General features: G+C 51.3%; 1 protein-coding gene and 1 pseudogene across 2 annotated transcripts in view; both read right to left on the bottom strand.

Moving 5' to 3' along the window:
- ADAMTS14 (ADAM metallopeptidase with thrombospondin type 1 motif 14) overlaps positions 1-7383 on the bottom strand; it is a 77559-nt gene extending 70176 nt beyond the window's left edge. For both annotated transcript variants that reach the window (XM_077894852.1, XM_077894853.1), the window contains exons 1-2: positions 7302-7383; positions 5128-5588 (exon numbers count right to left, since the gene is read on the bottom strand). In XM_077894852.1, coding sequence (XP_077750978.1) covers positions 5128-5588; positions 7302-7383 — 543 coding nt within the window. The remainder of the gene's footprint in view (positions 1-5127; positions 5589-7301) is intronic.
- A 16076-nt stretch (positions 7384-23459) lies between these two features.
- On the bottom strand, positions 23460-23990 carry LOC144311826 (adenosine 5'-monophosphoramidase HINT1 pseudogene; annotated as a pseudogene).
- Between the last annotated feature and the right edge of the window lie 743 nt (positions 23991-24733).

Below are 24733 nucleotides of genomic sequence, written 5' to 3'. Positions count from 1 at the left end.
CATCATGCAGCTAGTCTGGACCGGAGCAAAGAGACCCCACAGTCTCCGCCACCCTAGACTGTGTCCCTGTAATTACTAACAACACCTCTCTCAGGCCCTTCTGCTGGCCAGCCACATTTTGTAACAGCTTTATTGAAGCGCAATTCATATACCATACAATTCACCCATTTAAAGTGTAGAATTTAATGGCATTTAGTAAACGCACAGAGCCGTGCAACCACCACCACAATCAGGACATTTCATCACCCCATAATGAAAGCTGGAACCCTGTTACCACCCATCCCCATCCGCCCCCTCCCCTGCTATAATCCCATTCCGCAGACAAAGGACTGAGGCTCAGAGAGCTGGTGTGATTGGTACAACAGGCTGGGGTAAGAAGCAGGGCTGGGACTCAGGCCCCCCCTGCCCCTCCTCACACAGCCTGCCAGGGGTCTACTCTGTAACCCGTTAAATATGCAGGATCTGCAGAGGGTGGAAAATGGAACCAGATGGTGACAAAGCTTACACGTGCCTTCTGCTTCCACATCAGGCCTGTGACTCACGGAGTCGCTGAAGGCAAAAGGGGGGATGCACAGCACAGCCAAGTCCCCATCACCCCAGTGCAGGGGCAGTGAGGCCCGGGACCCAGAGAGGCAGAAATGGCAGTTGGCCAGACCCTTTCAGGCAGTCTGGGCTCTAGATTGTACGTGGGGTCTCTACTCTGCTGGCCCCATTGCTGTGCCCCACAATCTCTCCTGGACCTACAAAGAACTGGCCCCGACCCCAGGGCTCCATGTTCCTCCCAGGAATTCAGAGCATGGCTAACGGAGGTCCGTTCTATACTTGGCCCCCAGCCGACAGGCCCTCAGAGGCTGGAGGTCACAGCAGTATCGGAGGAACCACCTCACTGATTGGCTGGGCTCCCCGAGAAAGGCTCTGGACAGCGGTCTATCAGGTTGCTGCTGCTGCCTGGGCACATTCCCAGTGGGGGACCCTAGGGTCTGACAGCTGCCCCTGGCCCCGAGGGAAAACACTCTGCAGGTAGAACATGGCCTCCCCACATCTTTTATTCCCTTCCCCCAAACATTCTCAAGCCTGCCCTGGGTCAGTCATTCTTCCTGCTGGCCAGAGGCCCAGCACTTTCTTTCATGTTTATAATGTTTTAACAGTCTTGAGCCAATGCCACCTCCTTCGGGGAGCCTTCCTAGATGCCCTAACCAAAAATTGGTCCTCCTGCAGCCTCACACAGGATTGTAATGTGTCTGCTTTTACATCTGGGTCCCCATTATCCTACAAACTCATCCAGGGCAGATGTCCTGGCTTCCTCATCCCTAAGTCGTTCGTGACCCCCCTCCCCACCGCTGTGCCACACCAGGCCCTTCAGAAGAACAGGTGGGAAGTGAGGTGAAGTACCCAATCCTCAGTGTTAGCATGAATTAACCCCAGTGCACAGAACCCTCCCAGTATCTGTCCCAGTGCCCATGGCTGAGTGACTCTATGGGATGGCAGGAGATGGCTGCCCCCCACCGCAGGTTCCAGTTGGAAATGAGGATCAAGCCCCCAGTTTAGACATGGCACTTCTCACCAGAGTAGCTAAGATCCAAATGGCTGCAGTCTGTCCACACAAAGAGGTCTTTGTTCAAGACCTCACAGTTGGAAGATTTGCTCAGCCATGAGGGCCATGCTCAGGGCTGATGTCTTTCCTCGCTGTACCTGCAATGCAACCCTGGTCTGGCACAGAGCAAATCCTAGGACCAGCCAGGGAGGGAGGTGTCAGCTATAGGTTTAGAGGGGTCTGGCTTCAAACTCCTTCAGCAAGGCCTGCCCGTGTCACAAAAGCACCAATGCTAGAGCTGGAAGGGGCTCTGAGCCAATCCATTCCAGCCTCTGAGATGTACCCAGGAGGCAAGTGGAACCCAGAGAAGGCAGGCAGCTTGCTCAGGGTCACACAGCCATGTGCCTCCGACTCCTCCCAGCTAACAGGCTACCCCACTTCCACTCTGGGCTCCCTCTCTTATCCTGCCCTTCTCTCAAGGTCAGGCCAAGGCCCACCTTTCCAGTGTATCTCCTGGGATGATCCCCTCCAGCTCTCACTCAGGCTTCCCTCTGACCAGGATACCCTTCCCACCCTCTGGCCCCAGAAAACTTCCACTCACCCTTCAAGGGCCAGTTCAAATATCACCTTCTCTGGCACCAAAGACAACATTCACTTCCATCGACAGTACCATCCCAACCATGCTTCAGAAAACCAAAAAGTTAATGCTGAAATTACTAGAGGGGTTTCTCCTGCTTGGCACCCAAGTTCCTTGAGGTCAGGGACGGGTCTCTGCAAAGCAGGGTAAAGGCAACATCTGCATACACACCACATGCAACTGAAGGGCTTTACAAACTATAAGGTCCTGTGCTACCAGAAGCTGTCTGCATTATCTTCAGATCTCCCTGCCATGGCTCAGTTTCCTGCACGTGACCCACCAGGGGCTGGGCCTGCAGTGGGAAGGGCTCCCTGTTGCTACTAGTCTGTGTGTCACTTTTTTTTTTTTTTAAGATTTTCCAGTTTTTAATTTGAGAGAGAGCGCACGTAAGCGAGAACACGAGCAGGGGGTAGGGGCAGAGGGAGAGGGAGAAGCAGACTCCCCGCTGAGCAGAAGCCTGACGCAGGGCTCAGTCCCTGGACCCTGAGATCATGACCTGAGCCAAAGGCAGTAGCTTAATCAACTGAGCCACCCAGGCGCCCCTCTATATGTCATGTTCATTTTCTTAATCCCCCTGAGGGCCTTGCCCATCGCCAATGGTCAGTACATATTTTTTTAAGAAAGAATAACTTCGGGACTTGAGGTACTGAGGAAATTGTGGTTAAAATCCAAAGACCACATACAGATAGGGAGTTAAATCTTATCAGAGATGCATTGTGGCCCATGTGTCCAAAGATGGCTCAGCTAGGTCACTATGAACAGCCCCTTGCTCTCATGGGACAGGGTAGCTTTCCAGAATGGGATGGAAACGAGGAAATCCCTGCCCCGGGGAGGTCTCTGCGCTGGGCTGTGCCTGGGCACTGGCTCGGGAGACAGCCACGAGCAGAAACGGTGGCCTGGTGGCAAGCAAAGACTGTGGACAATTACATCGTAATGGTGTTGCTCATCCACTGACCCCTTTGCTGGGGCCCCGGTGTACTTTTACAGCGGTAGCAGAAGTGGGAGATGCAGGCCTGTCACTGAACGGCCGACAGCCTCAGGGGCTGAGGGCTGTGGGAGTTCACCATGTAATTCAGTCAAGCCACTGGCCTGCACCAGGACTTTCTGTCTCTCTGTCTGCACCGACACTGGATCCCTGGGTGACTACAAGCAGCCCTTGGATTTTCAACCCAAACTGCGGCCACAGAACAGCACTAGCCAGCAGCCTTCAGCCGCACAAACCCGCTGATCCAGGGCAGGTGGCAGGCAGCCAAGGCTTGCCCTGGAGTCAGGACAAGGCCTCAGGACAACCTGGGTTTCTCAAAGTCTGCCTAACAGAACCCTTCTGTTCCAGGTAATTCCGGCATCCACTCCACTTTGAGAACCAACCACTGCCAAGACCATTCCTCTCAACAGGACCTCTATCACCTCCAGTGAGACACAAACCGCTTCTTTGGAAAGCAAAAGATGTATTCTTTTCATATATGTATCAAGGGCAGATACACATACAATTTATAAACAGATGTGCAGCACATCTGTGGTATTAAAATTTCATGGAGGAAGGCAGTTAGAGAAAAAAAAATGGCTAAAAAGACTCCTCAGGGGTGGCGGTGATAATGAAAAAAAGATCAAGAAGCACTGGCCCAGACAAAGGTAGTGTGACATTCAGCAGGAAGACACCTGACAAGGATGGGAAGACAGTGAGAAGTGCTTGCAGCCCTGCTAGTAAAGAAAGACCCCCTCTCCCATCCCCAATCTGACTCATCCCTCACTTATGGCCAAAGCACAGAACAAGGGGATCCTTGTGGCTGAGGTCCCAGGACACATCAGCTCATCCCTGACAAAGTAGAGGCCAGAATGCCCATCAGGGTCCTGGGACCCGTCACACAGGCTCACAAAGGCCCAAAACACGGGGGGATGGAGTCACATCCCAGCACGAGTCAAGCTGCAGATGGGGGGCCACCCCTGGCTTTCTGGTTTGCAATAGGTAGCCAATGAGCAGGGCGTCCTGAGCTTTGGAGGAAGAAACAGGTCCTGAGAAAGGGAACTCACAGGGCAGAGCACTGGGAAAGAGCAGGCTGGCCTTAGGACCAGAGACAGTGGGGGATGAGAAGGATGTAACAGTAAGAATCATAACAGCAGGGGCACCTGGCTGGCTCAGTGAGTGAAGCCTCTGCCTTCAGCTCAGGTCATAATCTCAGGGTCCTGGGATTGAGCCCCGTGTCGGGCTCCCTGCTCAGCAGGGAGTCTACTTTTCCCTCTCCCTCTGCCCCTCTCCCCACTCATGCCCATGCTCACTCTCTCAAATAAATAAATCAATAAGTCCTTAAAAAAAAATCATAACAGCAGCTCATCACGCCCACAGAGCCTTGACCCCATGCCAGGCAGGTGCCAACCACCAACCATCTGCCCGGTAGGGTAAGGTAGGTCCTATTATCATCACTACCACATCAGCTTCATGAGGACAAGGACCACGTGTACCCACGCCCTGTGGCGTCCCCCGGAGCCTGAACAGTGCTGAGCATAGGGGACACACCAAGTAAGTACATGCATTATGAATAAATCCTCGCTTCACGGATAAGGGAGAGCAGTGCAGGGAAGGTGAGTAATATCTCCGAAGCCTCACGGCCAATGAGTTCAGCCAGGACTGAACCCCAGCAGAGCCTGCCCTCCTTACTCCTGCATGTGTCTGGGCTCAGAGAAGCGCCCTTGGCAAGCTGTAGCTCCCCTGTGTCCATGGATGGTGAGGGAAGGAACAAGGCACCATCCTAACCAGGCCCTGCACACTTGCTAAGTGTGAACCTTGTGGCCAGTGGGGTATGCAGAGCTCATGGAGGCAATGAAGCCCGTGGCCCAAACCACACATTGTGCCCCTAGGAGTCCCAAATACAGGGGAGTCCAGGAGAAAATAGTCGGATGGGTTCAGGTAGCCTGGGCAGGGGGCAAAAGGAAGCTTGATGAAAGGCTTGTCCCTTACCAATCCGTCGCAGTTGCTGATGGCGACAGCTGCCCCCGGCATGCCCATGACATCCCCGGTGTAGACACACTCCCGCCGCAAGGGCTGACGGAATAGCTCCCGAAAGTCCTCCTGCCACTCCACCGAGGCTCCGGGCACCACCAGCCGGCGGTTGGGCCGCAGGCGCAAATGCAGTTCCTCCCCAAACACGGTAACGTTGAAATAGAGGGAGGAGCGCCCCACCCGGCCGGGCTGCAGGCTCGCTCCTTCTGGGCGCCGGAGGCTGCGGGCCACCCGGAGGTGACCGGAGGGCGACTGTGCTGCCGGTGGCCCCTCCACTACCCCACTCCCCGTGGAGGCTGCCGCTGGCCTGGAGGCTGCCGCTGGCCTGGACAGCACGTGAGAGAGGAAGCGTCCCCGAAAATCTGTGCTGCATGGCACTGTCACACCATAGTCACTGAGCTTTCTGGAGAGACGTGGTTCTGCTGAAAGTAAACAAGGAGTTTTATCAACGTAGCCTGTGCAAAGGTAAGCCGGGGGTGGGGTGGGGTGAGGTGGGATGGGGTGGGGTGGGATGGGGGGCAATTGTATGGGGGCGAGGGAGTGCTCTGCAGCCCTGAGCGTCACCTTGGAGGGACCCCTTAGCCCAAGTTCATCCAATACTCATCCAGAGCTTCTGGACTCTGCACTTGGATGAATGGGGTCCAAGTTCTCTGTGGACAAAACTTGCTCCCTGTAGTCCCCAAGGCCCTGTTAAACTTAACAAAAGAAATGAGGCCAGAGTCCTGTCTGTCACTCAAGCAACGAGCCTTCCAACGTTGGGTACTACTGAGGGATGGGCTCATGTTCCCCGAAAGCCCCCAGGGCACAGAGAGGGATGGCGGGATCTGCCCCAACTCCCTGGGCGCAGCGCGCTGAAGTCACTCGCGAGCCCAGCCTGGGGTAGGGCCCGCCTCGCCAAGCTCTCTGAACACAGCTGGCAAAACAAACACACCTAGAAACCCAGGGGATCCTGGGCACGTGTCAGGGAGAAAGGAGGAGCAGCAGAGGGGAGGGAGGCAATACAGGTTCTATATTCTTCCAAGTTTAGAAAGAGAACTTTTTAAAATAAACAGAGGCTTGCAGAGATTTCTACGTGGCCCAGCACCAAGCCCGGTAAATATAGATCTTCAAAAATAAAAGGAGACGCGTGGGGTGACCTGCCCACTCGGACTGAATTAAGTGTGAGGTCACGACCCCGTGCTCCAGGCCGCATGCCAGCAGCGAGGTCCTCGCACAGCTCTCCCTGAGCCCGGCCAGGCCCAGCAGGAATGACAGCTCGCTGGCTCCCAGGCGTGGTGATTCAGGGACTGGAGTCTGAGGGATTTTCAATTCCGCATGGCTCGATCTCTCGCCTCCCTGGCCCCCTTCATGCTACTGATGAAGCCTAGAAAATGAGGTCTCCTGAAAACCCCCCATGCCGGAGGCAGTTCAGGTGGGGGAGTGCAGACTCTCCCCTGGCTTTACTCATTAAGACCCCCCCAAGATCTCTGCTACAGAGACCCCACTCCAGGTCATGAACAGAGCTCAGACAAGCAGGCACCCTGCCTGGAAATGACCAGCCGCCCCCCCCCCCCATGCTCACAGCCACAGCAGGTGAGGGTGCGGGGTGTCTGGTCGGTGTGTGTGAGAGGGAGAGTGTGTGCACAGAGCTCGAGAGCGCCGGAGGAGAGGGCTGTGCGTGTCTTTCCGCGCAGGAGCGTGAGTGCCAGGTGCTCCCTGGGGTGCGGGGCAACCACCTGCCCGCTTGATCCTGCGAGGCTGAGACCGTCAGACACGCGCACACCAGCTGGAGACAGTGAAGACACGGAAAGTAAAAGGCACCCAGGACAGAGCCAGACCAAGAGTGTGCGTGCGTGTGTGAGTGAGACAGAGAGAGAGAATGCAAAGCAGAGAGAGTGCGAAGTACAGAGACAAAGGCCAATGTCCAGCCCCCTGAGAAGAGACTCCGTAGCCCCAAAACCTCTCCCGGGGCTTCTCCCCACCGCTTGTGCCAGAAAGGAAGAGCAATCGTGGGTCAGCGCTCGCGACGTGGGGGAAGAAACGAGCTCCAGCCCCGGGCGCGCACCGCCTCCCACCGGCTCCTCGGGGCGCCCCCCACCCCGGGCCAGCCTGACCCCCGCGCCCCGCGCCCCGCGCGCCCGCCCTGCACGCACCTGGGGTCGGGCTGCCCGCGGCGGCGCAGAGCGCACAGTGCAGGGGCAGCAGGCAGGACAGCAGCGCGCGGAGCCGAGCCATGTGGCCGCGCGGACGCGGGCCGAGGGCGCCCGAGCCGCGAGCCGCGAGCCCCGAGCCCCGAGCCCCGAGCCCCGAGGCTGCAGCGCGCCCCGACTGCCGAGCGCCCGCCCCGGCCTCCGCCTGCGCCGCCGCCTCCCGGACCGCGGGCTCCGCGCCCCAGGCCGCCGGCGGGAGAGCGGAGCGGCCGACGCGCCAGCGCCCCCCGTGCCGCCTGCCGCCTGCCGCCTGCCGCCTGCCGCCTGCCGGTCGGGCCGCCCGCGCCGGGACGCTCCGGGACGCTCCGGGAAGCTCCGGGACGCGGCGGGACGCGGCGGGAGCGCCGAGGGGGCGGCGGCGCGGGCCGGGCCGGGCCGGGCCGGGGGTGGGCTCGCTGGCGGGGCGGGGCGGGGCGGGGCGGGAGGGCGGGCGGGGGGCGCCGCGCGGCCGGGGCGGAGCGCGGGGCCGGGGAGCGCAGCGGGCGCGCGGCCCTGCCGGATCGGAAGTGCCACGCGGAGCCAGCCGCCTGGGCTCCCCCCACCCCACCCCGGGGATGGGGGGCGGAGGGGACAGTCCGCAGCCGACTTCCTCGTCCCCTCCGCTCCCCTTCCTTGACCGCGGGGCTCCCTCTCCAGCCCCTGGGCCCAAGGGGTGTCCAACTCCATGTGGATGGGGAGACCGTGAGCACCTCTCCTCCCCGCCGGAGGGTGTCTCCTTTCTCTCCTCATGGTCTTGACGCCCTCTCTAACCTTTGACATACCCCCCCCCCATCTAACCTTTGACACACACCCCCTGGATCTACCCATTTCACAGACTACAGCTCTCTGTGCCCCCAAATGCAATGGGCGGCCTGTGTCCTAGTGGAGAGTGGGGCTCGGCAAGGTGAGGAGAGAGCCTGGGCTTGATGCTCACACAACCCTCATTGAAATCCTAGCCCTGAGCCTCCCTTAGAGTGTTAACTATAGCACTTAGTAGCTGTTCAATAAATAAATATCCTCCCCCTCTGGCACCCATAGCCCCTCCACAGCCCAAGGTGGGAAGAAACCAAGAGTCAGAGATGAGAGTGGTTTGCTGGTTTTGCAATATTCCTGAGACCAGTTCAGTAGTCAGGGCAAATAGCCCAGCTCCTGCCTGACTGTATAAATGTGTTCCCAACAATTTGCAAATGAACTGTATTTCAAGCAAGCCAGAGGTGGGAATTGGAGAAAGGAGTTTTGTGTGTGTGTGTGTGTGTGTGTGTGAGTGAGTGTATTTTAAGGAACTGTGGAATAAAGAATCTTTGTATAAAGTGCATAAAGACCCCTAATCGTTCTGCTTTTGAGTCCAGACATTTTGTTGTGGGGCCTTCTTAAAAGGAGACCAACTTGTGGGTGGAAATTCCCTAACCAGACTTCTCCTGGGAATCCCTGGATCCCCTGAGAGAGGCCTTGGCTTCCTGCACTCTTCCCCTGATGACGTGAGGCTTCCCAGTCTGCACCCTTGCTGGGCTCTGAATATGTTCCTGTCTTGTGGGCAGAGAGAGCTGGATTCCTCATCCCTGTGGCCCCCAGGCCCTGGCCCTGGGCCTCCTGAGAGGCAGTGCTGATGGAGTGAGCAAGCTTTTGTGAAAGCCGGTTCAGAGAGCTGAAGCAGTGTCCCGGGTCACACAGCTCATTTGCAACAGAGACAGATCAGAATCCAGCCCCTGGTGCTGAGCCAGAAAAAAGAGATAAGATTAGGGGTCAGTAGACTACCCTAGGCTGAACTTTGCCAAGTACAGTCTGTGTGACTGAGGGCAAGTCATTTTTCTCTTTGGGCTGCAGCACGTCATCTGCCAAAGGGGAAACCATGAGACTCACAGGAATCCCAGGCAAACTCTGAGGTTCTGTGGAAATGCAGAGCATATTCTATTCCAAGCAATACCGAGACCATTCAGTTATTTGAAAATGGCACCACCAAACTGATCTATATTAAGTTCAGGAAAAATAGAGTTCCTTTTTCTCCTCTTTCTGGTCCCTTAAGATCTATGAAGTCAGGAGCCAGACTGTGGTTTTGTGTGTAGGGCAGATGGAGCAAGAATGTGAGGGGTGGGGGCACCTGCGTGGCTCAGCGGTTGAGCATCTGCCTTTGGCTCAGGTCCTGATCCCGGAATCCTGGGATTGATTCCCACTTCAGGCTCCCCACAGCCTGCTTCTCCCTCTGCCTATGTCTCTGCCTCTCTCTGTGTGTCTCTCATGAATAAATAAGCAAAATCTTTAAAAAAAAAAAAAAATGTAAGGTTGGGGGGGTGCGGCATGTGTCAGTGGGAATTTGGAGGAGAGACTGTGAAATGACCAGGCTAGAAGTGTCCCCATCTGGCCGTCCACAAATCCCCTAAATGAGCTCAAGATAAAATGACCTCCCTTCCCGAGGTCTCAGTTTTCCCAGCTGCAGTGTGGGGGCCCTGTGGGGACAGAAGAGCCAAGGCCTGTGATTGCTAATTTTCTCCCTCGCCACCCCAGCAGCTTGCCTAGCCCCCTCCCAGGGCCCCACCCCACTCTTCCTGCCTTAGACTTGGTAAGTCAAGAGGGACAAACTGCAGCTGGGACCCCAGCAGCCTGACTCATGAGCGATGGGCTGGGTCCTTCCCTGGAGCCAGTCCTGGCGAGCAGAGAGCAAAACCTCACCCGGGTTCTCTACCCCCACCCCCTTCCCTGGGGCTACGACGGTTGCTTTTGTTGGCAAGTATTGTATGTCCAAGCTCTTTTCTACTGAGGAAGCCTTTGTTAGGAAGAGGGGACAGGGGAGCATAACTCAGAGTCTGGGCAGAAGGTAGAGGAAATGGCTGGGTGGCAGGCCCCATTTCTGGAGGTGCACAGGGCCAAAGCAAAAAAATCTACAGGCATCAGCTGGGGACCCTCCTCGGAAGGCACGCTCTGGCTTCCCCGTCTCCCACCTTGGGATTCTTGCACAATGGAGTATGGCTCAGATGTCTCTCTTCCTGATGGCCCTCCAACGTTCACCCAACGCTCCTTCTGTCTGATGCCCTGGGAGAGGAGGGGGAGATGCAAACAGTTGGCACGGCACACAGTCAGCAACCCAATGGAAGACGTGACAGGTGCACGAGAAAGCCGGAAACCAGGTAAGACGGGAAAGAGAAGCATGCTCTGGACAAAGGAGCAGAGTCAGCTGTGAGTGCAACAGGGATTCCAGAAGGAGAGGGGCTCGGGGCAAGTTCAGTGGAAAACCTGTGTCCAAGCCAAAGCCCACAGGCTTCAGAGCGCACCATGGTGTCTGCACAAGGTTCTCCCACCCTCATCCCCTCAGAGGCCACGTAGTTCAAGTTCAGTTTGTCTTCCTTTTTTCTTTCTAAAAGCCTTTCTGTTGAGAAAACTAGAACACACACAGAAAAGTGCCATCTGCTCGTTTTTTTACACAGGGTAGACTGAAGCTCCGAGAGCAGAGGTGACTTCCCCGAGGCCACATAGTAGGTTCATTCGGTGGCAGGATAACACCCCAAGACTCCTGGCTCCTGGCCAGAGGATCCCAGGGCATCACCCTGTTGGTTCCTCCCACCCAGGACCTCAGGCCTTTGGCTACTCATCATTGGTTCTCACCTCATTCCTAAGAGAAGAAGAAAGGTTTGGGTCTCTTCCTCCTGACACTTGAGAGCCACAGTCTCACTAACAAGTTTCAGGTCAGTAGTTCTCAAATCAGGGTCCCCGGGACCAGCAGAATCAGCATCACTAAAAAAATTAAAATATATAAAAAATTTAAATTTAAAAAAAGAATCAGCATCACTTAGGTGTTTGTTATAAATTTGAATTTTCAGGCTCCACCTGAGGTTCAGCCAGAATCTTGTTGGGGTGGGGCCCTGCAACCTGTGCTTTATCAAATCTTCCAGGGGATTCTAATGCACACTCAAATATGAGAATCACTATTTTAGGCGAAGCTTTGAAAATCAGGGCCAAATTAGGATGAGAACGAACTCACTGAGGATCTATGACCTGCTCCTCATTAAAGGCTGCCTCCCTCATCCCCTATCCCCAGTCCCTAAAGCCTGGCCTCAAGTCCTATCTGAATCTGGGTCTGGACAGAGCTCCAGGAGCATCCAGAGCAACCAGAGACCATGCCTTATGGTCCTTCTCCACATCACCCTTCTCCGCTCCTCCTCCCCACCCCCTAGCATTCCCTTTGCACATTTCTTGGCGAGTGTCTAGTGACTGTATCTAGGAGACCCGGATGGGTTAAGTTAACCACAGTGATTTGTCATACATTACAGAACAGCTGACACCCCCGAGACCGGCTGAACCATGAGATCAGTTAGAAACAATGCTGTTTGTGCCCTGTGTGTAGACACTGTACAGTTGTGGTTACTGCATGTCGAGAGGGGTTCAGGGAGAGGAGGTCTCCTTGTCCTTGTAAGGAGGGATGCCAGAAAGTCCAGCTGTCCTTCAGGAATTCTGTTACTGCCATTTCCTTTCCCGAAACTGTAGATTTACAATTGCAAACCAAAGTCCAGTACAGCCCCTGACATTGGCCCCTTGGAGCTCAAGAGAGGCAGGCAGAAAGCAGAGACCGTCTCCTATTTCCTGGAGCCCCTTGGCTCGTGATAAAAGGTCTCAGAGAAATTTGGCCAGGACTCATTGCTCACAAGCCTTTCTTCAAATCCTGGCGTCCTCTTAGATGTCATGGTGGCATCCTGCAGCAAACATGGGCCAGGACCAGAATGGATTCTGGTCCTTTCTCTATATCAGTTGGGTGACATGTAACAAAATCAATTTTAAAATATGGCTTAATTTGTTACTCCACATAATATGGAATACTGAAACACACCTGTGCCTCCCTGATTAATTTGGCAGCCTAACAAAATTATCCAGCACCCATTTTCTTCCCCTTTCCACTCTGCCATGTTTGTGTTTAGTCTTGTCCTCAGGCTTGTCCCCTCTTAATCACAAAATAGCTGCATTAGCGCCAGCCCAATGCATATGTTCACCAAATGCAATGGTGACCAGAGGCAGTGGAAAAGGGAGTTTTTTTCTTGTCGTCTCTTTTTAAAATTTTATTATTATGCAAATTTTTAGACATACACAAAAGAAGACAGAGTAGTATGAAGCTACCACCTGCCCCCGACATCCCCTACATTTACCCACAACCCAGCTTCCATCATTGTTAGCACGAGATAGGTCTTGTTTCACTGTTACCCTCTCTCCCTCCATACATCCTGGGTTATTTTTTTTTAAGGTTTTATTTCTTTATTTGACGCAGAGAGAGAGAGAGAGCACAAGCAGGGGAGCAGCAGAGGGAGAAGGAGAAGTAGGTTTTCCACTGAACAGGGAGCCTGATGAAGAGCTCAAGTCCAGGGCCCTGGGATCACAACCTGAGCCCAAGGCAGACATTTAGCTGACTGAGCCACCCAGGCGCCCCCATCTTGGGTTATTTTAAAGCAATCTCAGACATCACCCATCATTTAGTATCAGTAGCTTTTTTTAAAGATATTTAAGGAGATTAAGACTCTTTCTTCTTTAAACAACAACAGCAACAACAAAAAAGCATAATGCCTTTGTCACATCTAACGAAATTAATCACAATTTCTTAAAATGGTCTTATATGCACTCACTGTTCAAATTTCTCGATCACAAAAATTTTTGTTTTCCTTAGTTTTGTTTTAAGGTTTGTTAAAACAAAGACTTGGTTTGTTCAAATCAGGGTCCAGACAAGGTTCACACAATGTGTTTGGCTGATGTGTCTGAGAAGACTCCTGTAATCTCAGCCATGGGTGGGCAAGGTACACGTGGGGCCAAACCCAGCCCAAGGCCTGTTTTTGGACATACACCCAACCACCTTCACTTGTTTATACTTTCTCAGCTTCATTTCATGCTGCAAAGCAGCGTGGAGTTATTTCCATAGAGCCAGAATGAGCTGCAAAGACTGAAATATTTATTACTTAGTCTTTACAAGCAAGGTTTGATGACCCCTGATCCAAACAATTTCCCCTGCCTTTTTGTTCCTTTCCATGTTTTAGGTTGAAGACATTTGTCCCACAGAATTCCACATTTTCTGGTGTTCCATTTAAAGAGCCAGGTAGAAGCTTCCAGAGGCCCACCTACAACACTGTACCCTCAAGTTTTAATACCCAGAATCCTCCACAGCCAGTGCCTGACAAGGGCTGAGGCCATCTTCAGAAGCACATGGCTGCTCGTGAGATGAACGAAATTGGGTTTCTATTGGGAAGGAGGGAGGGGAGTGAATGGTTAGGTTGGAAACCAAGGTGATGAGCCCAACCTTCCAAAATGGGCCAACTCAGCAAAATGCCTGAGGGGGTTGCATCTCCCTAGGGTGCCCCTAGACCCCCCAGGACACAGATTCTCCTTGCTCCATCTTCCAACTCGCCATCAGCATCTAATAAACTCCCCCTCTCCCAGTTCTGTGCCCAACATCAGGGATCCGGAGGGGACCATGGCAGACCAGTCTGTATTCTGAGTCCATGTCTATGAGGGTGTTCTTGGGATGAGGGGAGGTACAGGTGCTGTGAGGGCACGGAGAAGGGATGCCAAGCCCGCGCTTGCACAGTCGGAGGAGGTAGTCAAAGGCTGGTGGGGAGGCTGGGGCAGGATCCGACCTCTTCAGGGCTGAAAAGCCCTGTTGAAGACTAGTCCATCCAGAAGGTTCTCAGCAGCCCCTGGAAGCTTCTATGAGGGGCTGGGACCAGCATTAGGCTTCAGAAAATTTAGTGAGATATAAAACCTGCTATCAGATTCCTCACTCAAGCTGACACATGAGCCAATCATGGTCGTATACTGGGGTGTTTAGACCCCATGGGGCGAAATTGTTAGGATATAGTGTGAGAGGTGCTTATAGTAGCATGTCAAATACATATTTTTAATACATATATCCTTATGTTATATTTCATATTATATAATCTCTATTTTAATATACAATTTATGAACAAACAGGATTGCTAAAAGGGAGGTAGGTGGGGAATGGGGTAACTGGGCAACGGGCATTAAACAGGGCACATGATGTAATGAGCACTGGGCGTTATATACAACTGATGAATCACTGAACTCTACCTCTGAAACTAATAATACACCATATGTTAATTAATTGAATTAAAATTAAAATTAAAAGAATAATGTATTTACACATTATACATTATATGCTATAAAATATGTAATTATATCATGGTGTATAAAATGCATTGCTTATTATATATTTAATATAAATTTTTATTTATATATTATTATATAGTTATTAAATTATATATCAATGGAAAATATAAAGATGTCTATCTGAATTATATTTGACGTATTTCAGAAAGACAATACTCTTGTGGTCTATGTGTTTTCAGCATCCTGGGGTACATAGCAGGGTGGCATTCTAATGACGGAACTGAACCTCTGTAATTACACCTTTCTTTCTTCACCCAAAGCCACCTATTGGAGCACTCCATTTTTTTTAAAGATTTATTTATTTATTTATTTATTTATTTATTTATTCATTCATTCGTTCATTTATGATAGACAGAGAGAGAGAGAGAGGCAGAGACACAGGAGGAAGGAGAAGCAGGCTCCATGCCGGGAGCCCGACGCAGGACTCGATCCCGGAACTCCAGGATCACACCCTGGGCCGAAGGCAAGCGCCAAACCGCTGAGCCACCCAGGGATCCCCCCGGAGCACTCCATTTTTAAACCTGGAAAACAAGACTAGAAATCTACCTCCCATTGAGGATGGATGCACACAATACCAGATATATATCTGGAAGTCCTTTAAGAGCTGGGGCAGAGGAGGCATAATATTATTGGCATTTTGCTTCCTTCTTAGCCCTTAAAACTGGATGCCCTGAGTGATTGAAAGGCCTCCCCGTCTGCCACAGGTGGGTTGGAGGTGAACTGACATTTGCTCATTTCCAGGATGACCCGGCCTCCTTCAAATGGGGATGGGCTACAGGGGGATCACAAGCACCCACACTTTGCTGTGGGATCCCTGCTTTCCATCAGCACAGAACTTTCACAAGCCCTAGCCTCAAAGTCATCATGGGTTGATCATTGTCTTGTGTCCTCCAAAGGAGGGCAAGGCCTTTATTGAGCACCAACTATGTACTGGGTGCTGTAGCAAGCACCACCCAGGGCCCAGGAAACACCTGCTCTTCCAGTTCTGCTCTCCATGTACAAACCCTGAACCCAGATCAGGTGACCTGGATGCATGCCCACTTGTGATTCCAGTGGTGAAGGTGAGGTTCTGCATCATGTCTAGCATTTGCCCAGTGAGAGAAAACCCTCAGCAGGGACGTTGGGAGGCCAGGGATCTGGTCAAAACTCTGCTGCTAACTGGCTGGGGAGCTCTGGCCCTGCTCCGTCAGCTCATGAATGAGATCACCTCGGCGGGGGGCCTCTGAGCCCATGACTCAGCCTGCAGGGCTTTGCACTCAGGCTCTTTCCTGAGCCGGGGTGGGGGTGGCTTTTCCCCCCACCTCCACCTGCAAGCTGGGACTCCTCCTTCGGGTCCTTTGTCAGCAGGCACCTCATCCCAGAACCCATCAAGACACATACTTCCCAGTGAAGCATTTCTTATCAATTGTCTTAAGGGCCCGGCTCAGGTGCCATCTCACCAAGGCATGGCTCACAGTAGGTGCTCAATAAAAGTGTACCATATTGACTAGCATTGGGGTCCCCTCCCTCAGCCCTCCACACTGAGTGAGCAGTGCTCTCCAGAGGGCTAGATCATTCTTCTAACGGTTTGAACCTCTCCCCATGAAGGCTGTGAGGTAACAAAGGATAGAGGCCTTCGAGATACTCAGGCCTTCAGAACTAAGGGAGGCTCGATTCACATCACCTCACCCAACAGCTGATGGTGACACCCTCGCGGCCACCATTAGTCACCCACCCGCCACAGGCACTTCTGTTCTTTTTATAACTCCGGGCAGCTGAGGCCAGCCGGGCCCTACACCTGCCCTAACGTTTATGCTCCACAGGCCTCCAGGATATGCTTTTTGGCAAGGCCTCCAGATCAATTAGCCAAGTCTGTGCTGAGAAGTTGGGAGGTTTGTGGGATGGGAACCGGGTCAGAAATCCCTCCCAGCCACCAAAGAGCTACTTAGGGCCAGTGGAGCTGAGCCTTGGGCGGAGGGGTGCCAAGAGCTGCGGGAAGACCAGGTCACGGAGAGAGCAAAATGCACAGAGAATGGAAAGCGCAGGGTAAAGGTCCAAATCCGGAGCGAGCTAAAAAAACACGTAGATTGCATGTTACCAGCTGTGTGCTTTCCCGAGTCGGCTCCAGCTGGCCAAGAGGAAGCTTCCTCCCACCCGGCTGCAGCTGACCTCCACCGAACGTTCCAAATAGGTCCACATACCTCTCCAGCCCCGTGGCCCAGAGAGCAGCAGCTGAGAGGTGAGCCCTCCCAGGAGGCAGCCACAGCCAGTGACCTCACTGCTCACGACTGAGCCGGGGCACCAGGGGGAGGCAGTAGGTGGGGCCCTCCATCCGTCCCTGGGGAGTGGCTTTTGGAAGGTGCACCCCTATCAAAGGGCAAATGGCCCAGAAAGCCAAACACAAGCCCCAGATTAGCGCCAAGGCTACACAGGTTTATCAGTCCCCTGAAGAAATGTCACTAGCTGCTGCCCATCATATGCTGGGGTGTCAAACAGCCCTGTGGCAGCCTGGGCTCAGACTGGATCTGCCCAGAGCTGTCAGCTGTCAGCTCCGGGGACTCCTTGGTGCTTCCTCCTCCTCCCAGCCAAAGTGACATTCAGGCCAATTGCTTCCCTCCTACCTCTAGCCCTACAGCCTCAATAACAGGAAGGACAGTGAGCGCGGCTCGCTCCTCAATCCTCCATCACCACTTGTGTGATACCATCCATGGGGTTCTTCTATCCCTCATCGTGGCCCCCACAGGGCTCTTGCTCTTCCCACTTCCAGAAAGCCATGACTGTGCAGCACCCAACCTCATCACCAGAACCGTAAAGAGCCGTGCAGGTGGGAGATGTTACCCTCCTTGTAGGCTTGCCCTGGTTCCCAGAGGAAGACACTAAACGTCTGGGTCAGAGGCCAAGGACTGAGTTGTTCACAGCACAGAGGGCAGCGGGAGATTCTTGTTCGCTCACGCCAAGTCCCGCGGGGCCCAGCTGGAGGTGGGCCCTGGTGGCTGCTGGGCCCACAGTGCATATGCGTCACAGGGGAGGAACCCCAAGTTTAGGAAATGCCCATCTTATAAGGGAGCTGCTAGCAAACGGCCCTGCCCTGGAGAGAGGCAAGATCACTACTGGCCAGGGCCATCTGCTATGCCCTCAAAAAAGTAGTCCAGAACCAGAGCTATTCAGGAGACAAGCAGAGACTCCTTAGAATCATGTCCCAACAGATTCTATGGAAGGGACGCAAGCCTGTGAGCTGAGCAGAGAGGCCCCCCATCTCCTTATGTGCAAGAGCAGTGGGAGCTACATCCCGTTCTCCCTTGGCTGAGCCCCGTCTCAGACCAGAGCATCGAGAAGCAGAGTCTGATACATCCAGGGGAAGGCTGGTGGGAGCACCAGGTACCTGGGGTCCGAGAGGGGGAAGGAGGCCACAGAAGGGGCATCGAACTGTTAAGGGAGCCCCGGGAGCCCAGCCTCTGACTTAGATGACCCGTTTGTGTGCAATCCCGAAGGACCCCTCCCCTTGGGACTTCCTTCCCTGCTTCACCCACATGACTTCCCTGGTCCTAGCAAGAGAGAAGGTCCCTGGGGACTCCGGAGCTCATCCTGCTGGTAGGAACTTGAGGGCTCCTTGGATTTAGCCCAGAGATTACAGCCTCGGGCCCCAACAGCAGACTGGCCCAGGCTCAAGCCCAGTGCTGCCTCAGACCTGGTGCAAGTCACATCACCTCTCCAGTGCCTCGCTTTCCTTCCATGTAAAATTAAAAGAACAGAGCTACCTACTCATGAGAGATCTTATAAAGATTAACCCTCCAATCCACGGGAAGTGCTAGGCTATCATGAAGTAGCAGCACCAGAAATGATGACCACCAGGTTCCCAACGATTGTTCTGGTGGGAAAACTAATGGCAGAAAGTGGAGGTGGACCGGCCAAGATCACACTGCAAGAGAACGTAAGCTCTGGTATTCCAATCGGGTGCCCTAACCTGCCCCCCGGGATGCCCGCACCCACTGGGGCTGCCCAATCCACCAACCCCACGTCCTTCCTTCCACCTCTTCTCTCCTGCCTCAAGCAGCCTGGCACCCTCCACCTTGGGTGCTTGACACCTTGCCGACAGGATTTCGCCCACTGTCCCTGGCTTGTCCCTGCCGAATGCACAATCCAGAAGGGCTTCAGGAAAGTCCATAATGCTGGCTTGCCACTTATCAGCTCATGACTTGCAGAACGACCCCGTTGAGCCTCAGTTTCCCCATATGTAAAATAGGAAAAATCACAGAGCTGGTTTATGGGACCGTGGTGAGGACGCCTAGATGCAAGGTACTTAGCAGATGCCTGGCATATAATAAGGACTCAACGAATATCAGCTTTGTATTATTATTAGCCTTCAGTATTATTATTCTAAATGAAGGCATCCAGATCTGGGGGCTCTGTGGATTCTGTGTCCCAAATGAGAGCAGGTGAAAGGGTGCTGACCATGATTAAGTGGCTCATACACATGTCTCTGTCAGAAAGGCCTGGAAGCAGAACTAGTACATGATGCCACAATGGTGGAAGGACACGGCAACCACCAGCTGGACTCAGTTGTCTGGGGTCCCTCTGGGGTACTTCACCGAAGTGAGAAGATGACAACAACATGTGCAGCCGTCCGTCAGAGGGCCCCACCAGGCTCTCTCATGCTCACAATGACCCCAGGGGATCAATACTCCTATTTACAGATGTGGAAATGTAGGCTCTGGCCCATGGTTTCACAGATCCAGAGCTAGAACCCATTCAGCAGAGCGCCCAAGGTCCCACGGAGGCAGGTGCCACAGTGGGGCCAGAGCCAGGTGGCTCTGCAGCATCTAGAGGGCCTCTGTCCTACTTCTCACAGATCAGGTTAAGCACCAGCTGGGTACAGGGCTGGGTACATGGCGGGGGTCACCAGCTTGTCCACGCTTGCCCGGGCTTCTCCGGTTTGGGCATTGACAATCCCTGTCCTGGGCACCCTGGGATGGTTGGTCACACACTTGTGGCCAAGACCCACTGGCTTCAGAACAGGGCCTATTCCCTTCCGGAGCACCCCCGAGCTCCCTCAGTGGAGCCACTCTCAGCTCCTGCTCTGCACCCCATCCCAGCTGCACCGTTGCCTAGGAGACCTCCCCACACAGGACGTGGAGGTGCTAGAAAGAGGGCTGGGTGTGGCTGAGTCTGTAGCAGGGACGTTGAGGTGAGGAAGAAGGTGAGAAGAACTATTTCTTACCCTCCCTTCTTGTGCGTGCTCCACTCCACGTACACAAGTGTCCCCAGCTCCATCTCTGCAGCTCCATGGCCTCCCTCGTGCTTCTCTTAGGCATCTTCCTCTGGCTGCTGCCCTCCTGCCTGGCTCCTGGCTGGAGGGGGACGGCAAGGATGTGACCAGCCACCAGTGCTTGGGCTCCTTCCTCGGGGACACACAGCACTTCCTGCCGCCTGATGGCCCCTGTGTCCCCTGCCACAATGCCCTGCAGCAGGGTGCCCTTCAGCACCTGCCCCTGGCACTCCCCAGCCACCAGCATTACCTCGCCAGGGCCACATCCAGCTCTTGTGAGGAAGTGTCCCCAGTATTTGGCGGACAACACCCATCATGACTGGCAGGTAGGGCTGGACATGGTCCAGGTGCCAGGGGTCAACGTGACTGTGGTTGTGGCGGGCCCCCACTCCAAGGCAGCCAGTGTCAAAGCCCCAAAGATGTGCCAGGACCAGTACAACTTCAACACAAACTTGGTGGCGTATCACTTCCACAGGTTGTCAGGCACGGGGGCGGGGCCTGCTGGGTGGCTGGGGAGGGCAGGTGAAGCGCTCAATGTGGTGTCTGCTCCCAGTAGATGCTCCAAACGGTCGTTTTTGATTTGACCTTTTATCCCCCAATATCTACAGTATGCACCCTCCCCTCACTGCCAGCTCCCCTGCCTCCAAGATTCTGCACCCTGTATGCATGACTCCTAATTGGTGCCCTTCCCAAATTGGTGACACGGAGGCATGGGCGGTGGTTGGACTGGGGCTGTGTACAGGCCCTGGGAGAGATGGGGAGGTCTGGCCCCAGGCGCCAGCTGCAGGTTTAGGAAAGGGCAGACTCTCTGAGAAGACGCTGGGTGCAGTCAGGGGAGAGGCTAGGAGGAGGGGGAGGGAGCACATAAAGATGACCCCACTGGTTTTTGCCTTGGTGACTAGGGGCCAGTAGGAAGCATCCCCTGAAACGGAGAAGGGAAGTTTAGGAGGGAGAGGATAGAGCTCCTCTGGAACAAGGTGAATGTGAAGTTTCTGGGACAACCAAGGGAACCCACCCCCTCCCAACCCCCGCCTGCAGTGAGCACCCAAGCCTGGCACCCTGGGGCAAGGAGAGATCTGAGAATCATCAGCCTCAGGGTGGCAGCGGAAGCCACAGGGATTGGTGAGCTGATTCTGGGGCAAGCGCAGTCAGAAGAGAGGCTTGATGGTGAAATTACCAGAACACGGACTCCTAGTAGCTAGAGGTCTTGTCCTCTGAGTTTTCTGACTCCTGGGCAATTTACTGAGCATCTTACTGGGATAGGATTGATTTTTAACCCCTTTTACACATAAATCTCCAGCCCCTGTGTGCCAGGGACTTAATTCCCATCCTCAAAATGCATTTGCGCAGTAGGATTCTGAGGCCTTCTGCAAATAGCACTTCCAGTGACTTCCCCTCCTCTCCAAGGTGGATGGATATGCAAATTACATCTCCATCAAGTCCCTTGCCAAACTCTAGTGTTTGGGGCTTTTTGCTTTTATCTTTTAACTTTGGGGGTGAAAAATTTCAAATATATACGAAAGCAAAGAGTATAATAAGCCTCCATGTACCCATAAGCCATCTTTAATAATTAACTTGTAGCTAATCTGCTTCATTCATACACTCCCCACTCCCCTACACACACACACACAGGCACACACAGTGCATCCTCACTGGATTATATTGAGGCAAATTATAAATAGTTCAGTATATATCTTTAAAATATAAGATCTCTTTAAAGGAAGTAAATTTTTTTGAAGTGTAACATATATACTGAAAAGTGTACAAAGAGCATGTGCTCAAGAAATATAAGAAATAGACACATCTAACTCATATAAGTACCTCCTAGACCAAGAAATAAAGAACTGGGTGCTGTCTAGAAGCCCCACCACGTAGTCACCCGATCCCTAAACCTTCACAAAATGACCACCTTTCTGCCCTCTGCTACCATAGATTAGTTTTCCCTATTTCGAACTTCATATACATGGAATCATACAATTTACATTCTGTTGTGCCTGGTTTCCTTCATTCAACATTTTACATGCAAGATTCATTCATAATTGTTTCCTGTACTCTTTGTTGGCTATTTGTTTTGCAGTGTAGAATTCCACAGCATGAAAAATACTACCGTTTATTCACCCATCCTATTATAAATGGACATTTTAGTGGTTTCCATTTGGGCTGTTAGAAATAGCACTGCTATGACCATTCTAGTACACAGCTTTAATTGGGCATAGCAATCATTCCTTGGGGGCATATGCCCAGGTTTGGGATTACCTGACCATAGGATATATGTATGTTTATCTTTAAAAAATACTACTAAACACTTGTGTCAATGGTTTGACCATGGGTTGTCTGTCTTTTTCTTATGGATTAGTAGAAGCTTATTTATATTCTAGATTTTATTTTTTTATATTTTAGATATTAATCCTTTGTTGGACATGTCTATTAAAAATGGTTTCATCTGGGGTGCCTGGGTGGTTCAGTCAGTTAGGCATCTGACTCTTGACTTCAGCTCAGGTCTTGATCTCAGGGTTGTGAATCCAAGCCCCACGTTGAGCTCCATGCTGGGCTTGGAACCTACTTAATTAAAAAAAAAAAAAAAGTTTTTTCCTGCTCTGTGGCTTATCCTCTTTGCTTCATCCATATCTTTTCATGAACAGAAATTCTTCATTTTCATAAACTCTAAATTATAAATTTTTCCTTTAGTAAGCCCTTTTAAAATCTTACTTACTAAATCTTCCCTCACCAAGGTCTTAAAGATGATTTCTTATGTTATCTTTTAGAAGCTTTACTTTTTTTTCATTTGGTTCTATATCCATCTAGAATTTACTTTTACATGAAGTCCAGGAAGGTTCAACATGCATGTTTTTCCAATATGAGTACTCAAATTTCACATACCATTTATTGAAAAGAACATTCTTTCATTGCATTTCAGTGGCACATTTCTCAGAAATCTGGTGACCGTAAATGTGTGTCTGTTTCTGGACCCTATTCTATCATCCATTGGTCTATTTTTCTATATGTATGCCAACATCATACTGACTCAATTACTATAGCATTAAAATAAGGCTTTATATTTGGTGGTAAAAGTTCTCCATTCCAGCTTTATACTTCTTCTATATATTCTTGACTATCCTTGGCCTTTTGCATTTCCATATAAATTTTAGAATTGACCTATAAAGTTCCATATTAAAGCAGGATTTTATAGAAATGCATTATATCTATTGATCAAATTGGGGAGCAATGACTTCTCTACAACTTTGACTCTCCTAATTCATGAACATGGTATATCCCTCCATGACGTTATTTACCTCAGTACTGTTTTAAAGATTTTAAATTTTATTTTATAATCATTGCTGGCACACTGACTTGGAATCCAGGGACATTACTAATTTATTGTTAATTCAATTGTTTATTATTAGATTCTTTTTAATTTTCAATGTACTCAATATGTCATCTTCATAAAGTGATAATTTTATTTCTTACTTTCCATTCATATGCCTTTATTTCCTTTGCTTACTTGTTGTACTAACTGCAACCTCCTAACTAACCACAACCTCCAATACAATGTTGAATAAAGTTGATGAAAGGCAGCACACTTGTCTTGTTCCCATTTTCCGAGGAACAGCTTTTACTATGCCACCATTAAGTATGATGTCAGCTGCAGTTCTCATCTATTTTTAGATTATTAAGAGTTTTTATCATGAATGGGTATTAAATTGTATCAAATGCTTTTTATATACTTTTTTTAACGATGCAACATTGTCTTTTATTATGTATGGGTTTTAAAAATTACTTCCTCAATCTATCCATACACAAGCAAAAGTAAGTATACTGTTTAACATACTGGAACTTAGAAATATTGATCATTGCCTAGAGAAGGGAAAATTATCCCTAAAACATGCTTAACCAGGAGGCCAATTCATCTGCCTGCCTCCAAGAACATGAGGATGAACATGATAGACTGTCCCCCATCTGAACCTTCATTCACCATCATTCGATAACCGTTCTTCAGGCCCAGATCAACAGCACATTTCTTGTCAACAATCATTAAATGTCCAAGAAGACTTTCATCATCATCTTCTGCTACAGAGATCTGAGATATATGTTTCTTGGGTATCACCAGAAAATGAGTTGGTGCTTGAGGGGAAATGTCATGGAAAGCAAGACACTCAAAAATGATTTTGGCTGGGATCTCCTTGCGGATGATCTTTCCGAAGATCGTGTCGCCTCCAGGCTGCGGCGGCCTGAACCTTGGCGATCTCATCGGCCATTGTGGCCTCCGCCTGCATGGCGTCCTGGGGAGAGCTGCTTTTTATAACTTGAAAAGGATCTAAAATCCAGAATATATAAACAAGTTTTACAGCTCAACAATAAGAAAAGTAACTTAAAACTTTTTAAATGAACAAGGTATTTAAATAGACATTTCTCCAAAGAAGGTACACACAATGACCAATAAGCACATGAAAAGATGTTCAACATCATTAGGAAAATGCCAATCAAAACCACAATGAGATACCCCTTCACATGCACTAGGATGGTATAATCAAAATGACAGCTACAAGTGTTAACTAGGTCGTAGAGAAATTGGAACCCTCATACACTGTTGGTGGGAATGTAAAATGGTGCAGCTACTTTGGAAAATGGTTTGGAAGTTTCTCAAATAGTTAAACCCAGAGTTACCATATGACCCAGCAATTCCACACCTAGGTATATACCCAAGAGAAATGAAAATGTAGATCCACACAAAAACTTATACATGAATGCTGATAACTCCCTTGTTCATAATAGTCAAAAAGTGGGAACAATCCATCAACTGATCATTAAATAAACAAAATGTGGTATAACTATACAATGGAATACTATTCAGACATAAAAATAATAAAGTACTAATAAATGCTACAATATGGACAAACTTTGAAAGCCTTATGCTAATTGAATGCACCCAGACACACAAGAACACATATACTTGTCCTATGGTTCCATTTGCATGAAATTCCCAGAATAGGCAAATCTA

Source organism: Canis aureus, chromosome 4 (genome assembly GCF_053574225.1).
Source record: "Canis aureus isolate CA01 chromosome 4, VMU_Caureus_v.1.0, whole genome shotgun sequence".
NCBI classification, from domain to species: domain Eukaryota; kingdom Metazoa; phylum Chordata; class Mammalia; order Carnivora; family Canidae; genus Canis; species Canis aureus.
This window is presented reverse-complemented; position numbering and strand designations above follow the sequence as displayed.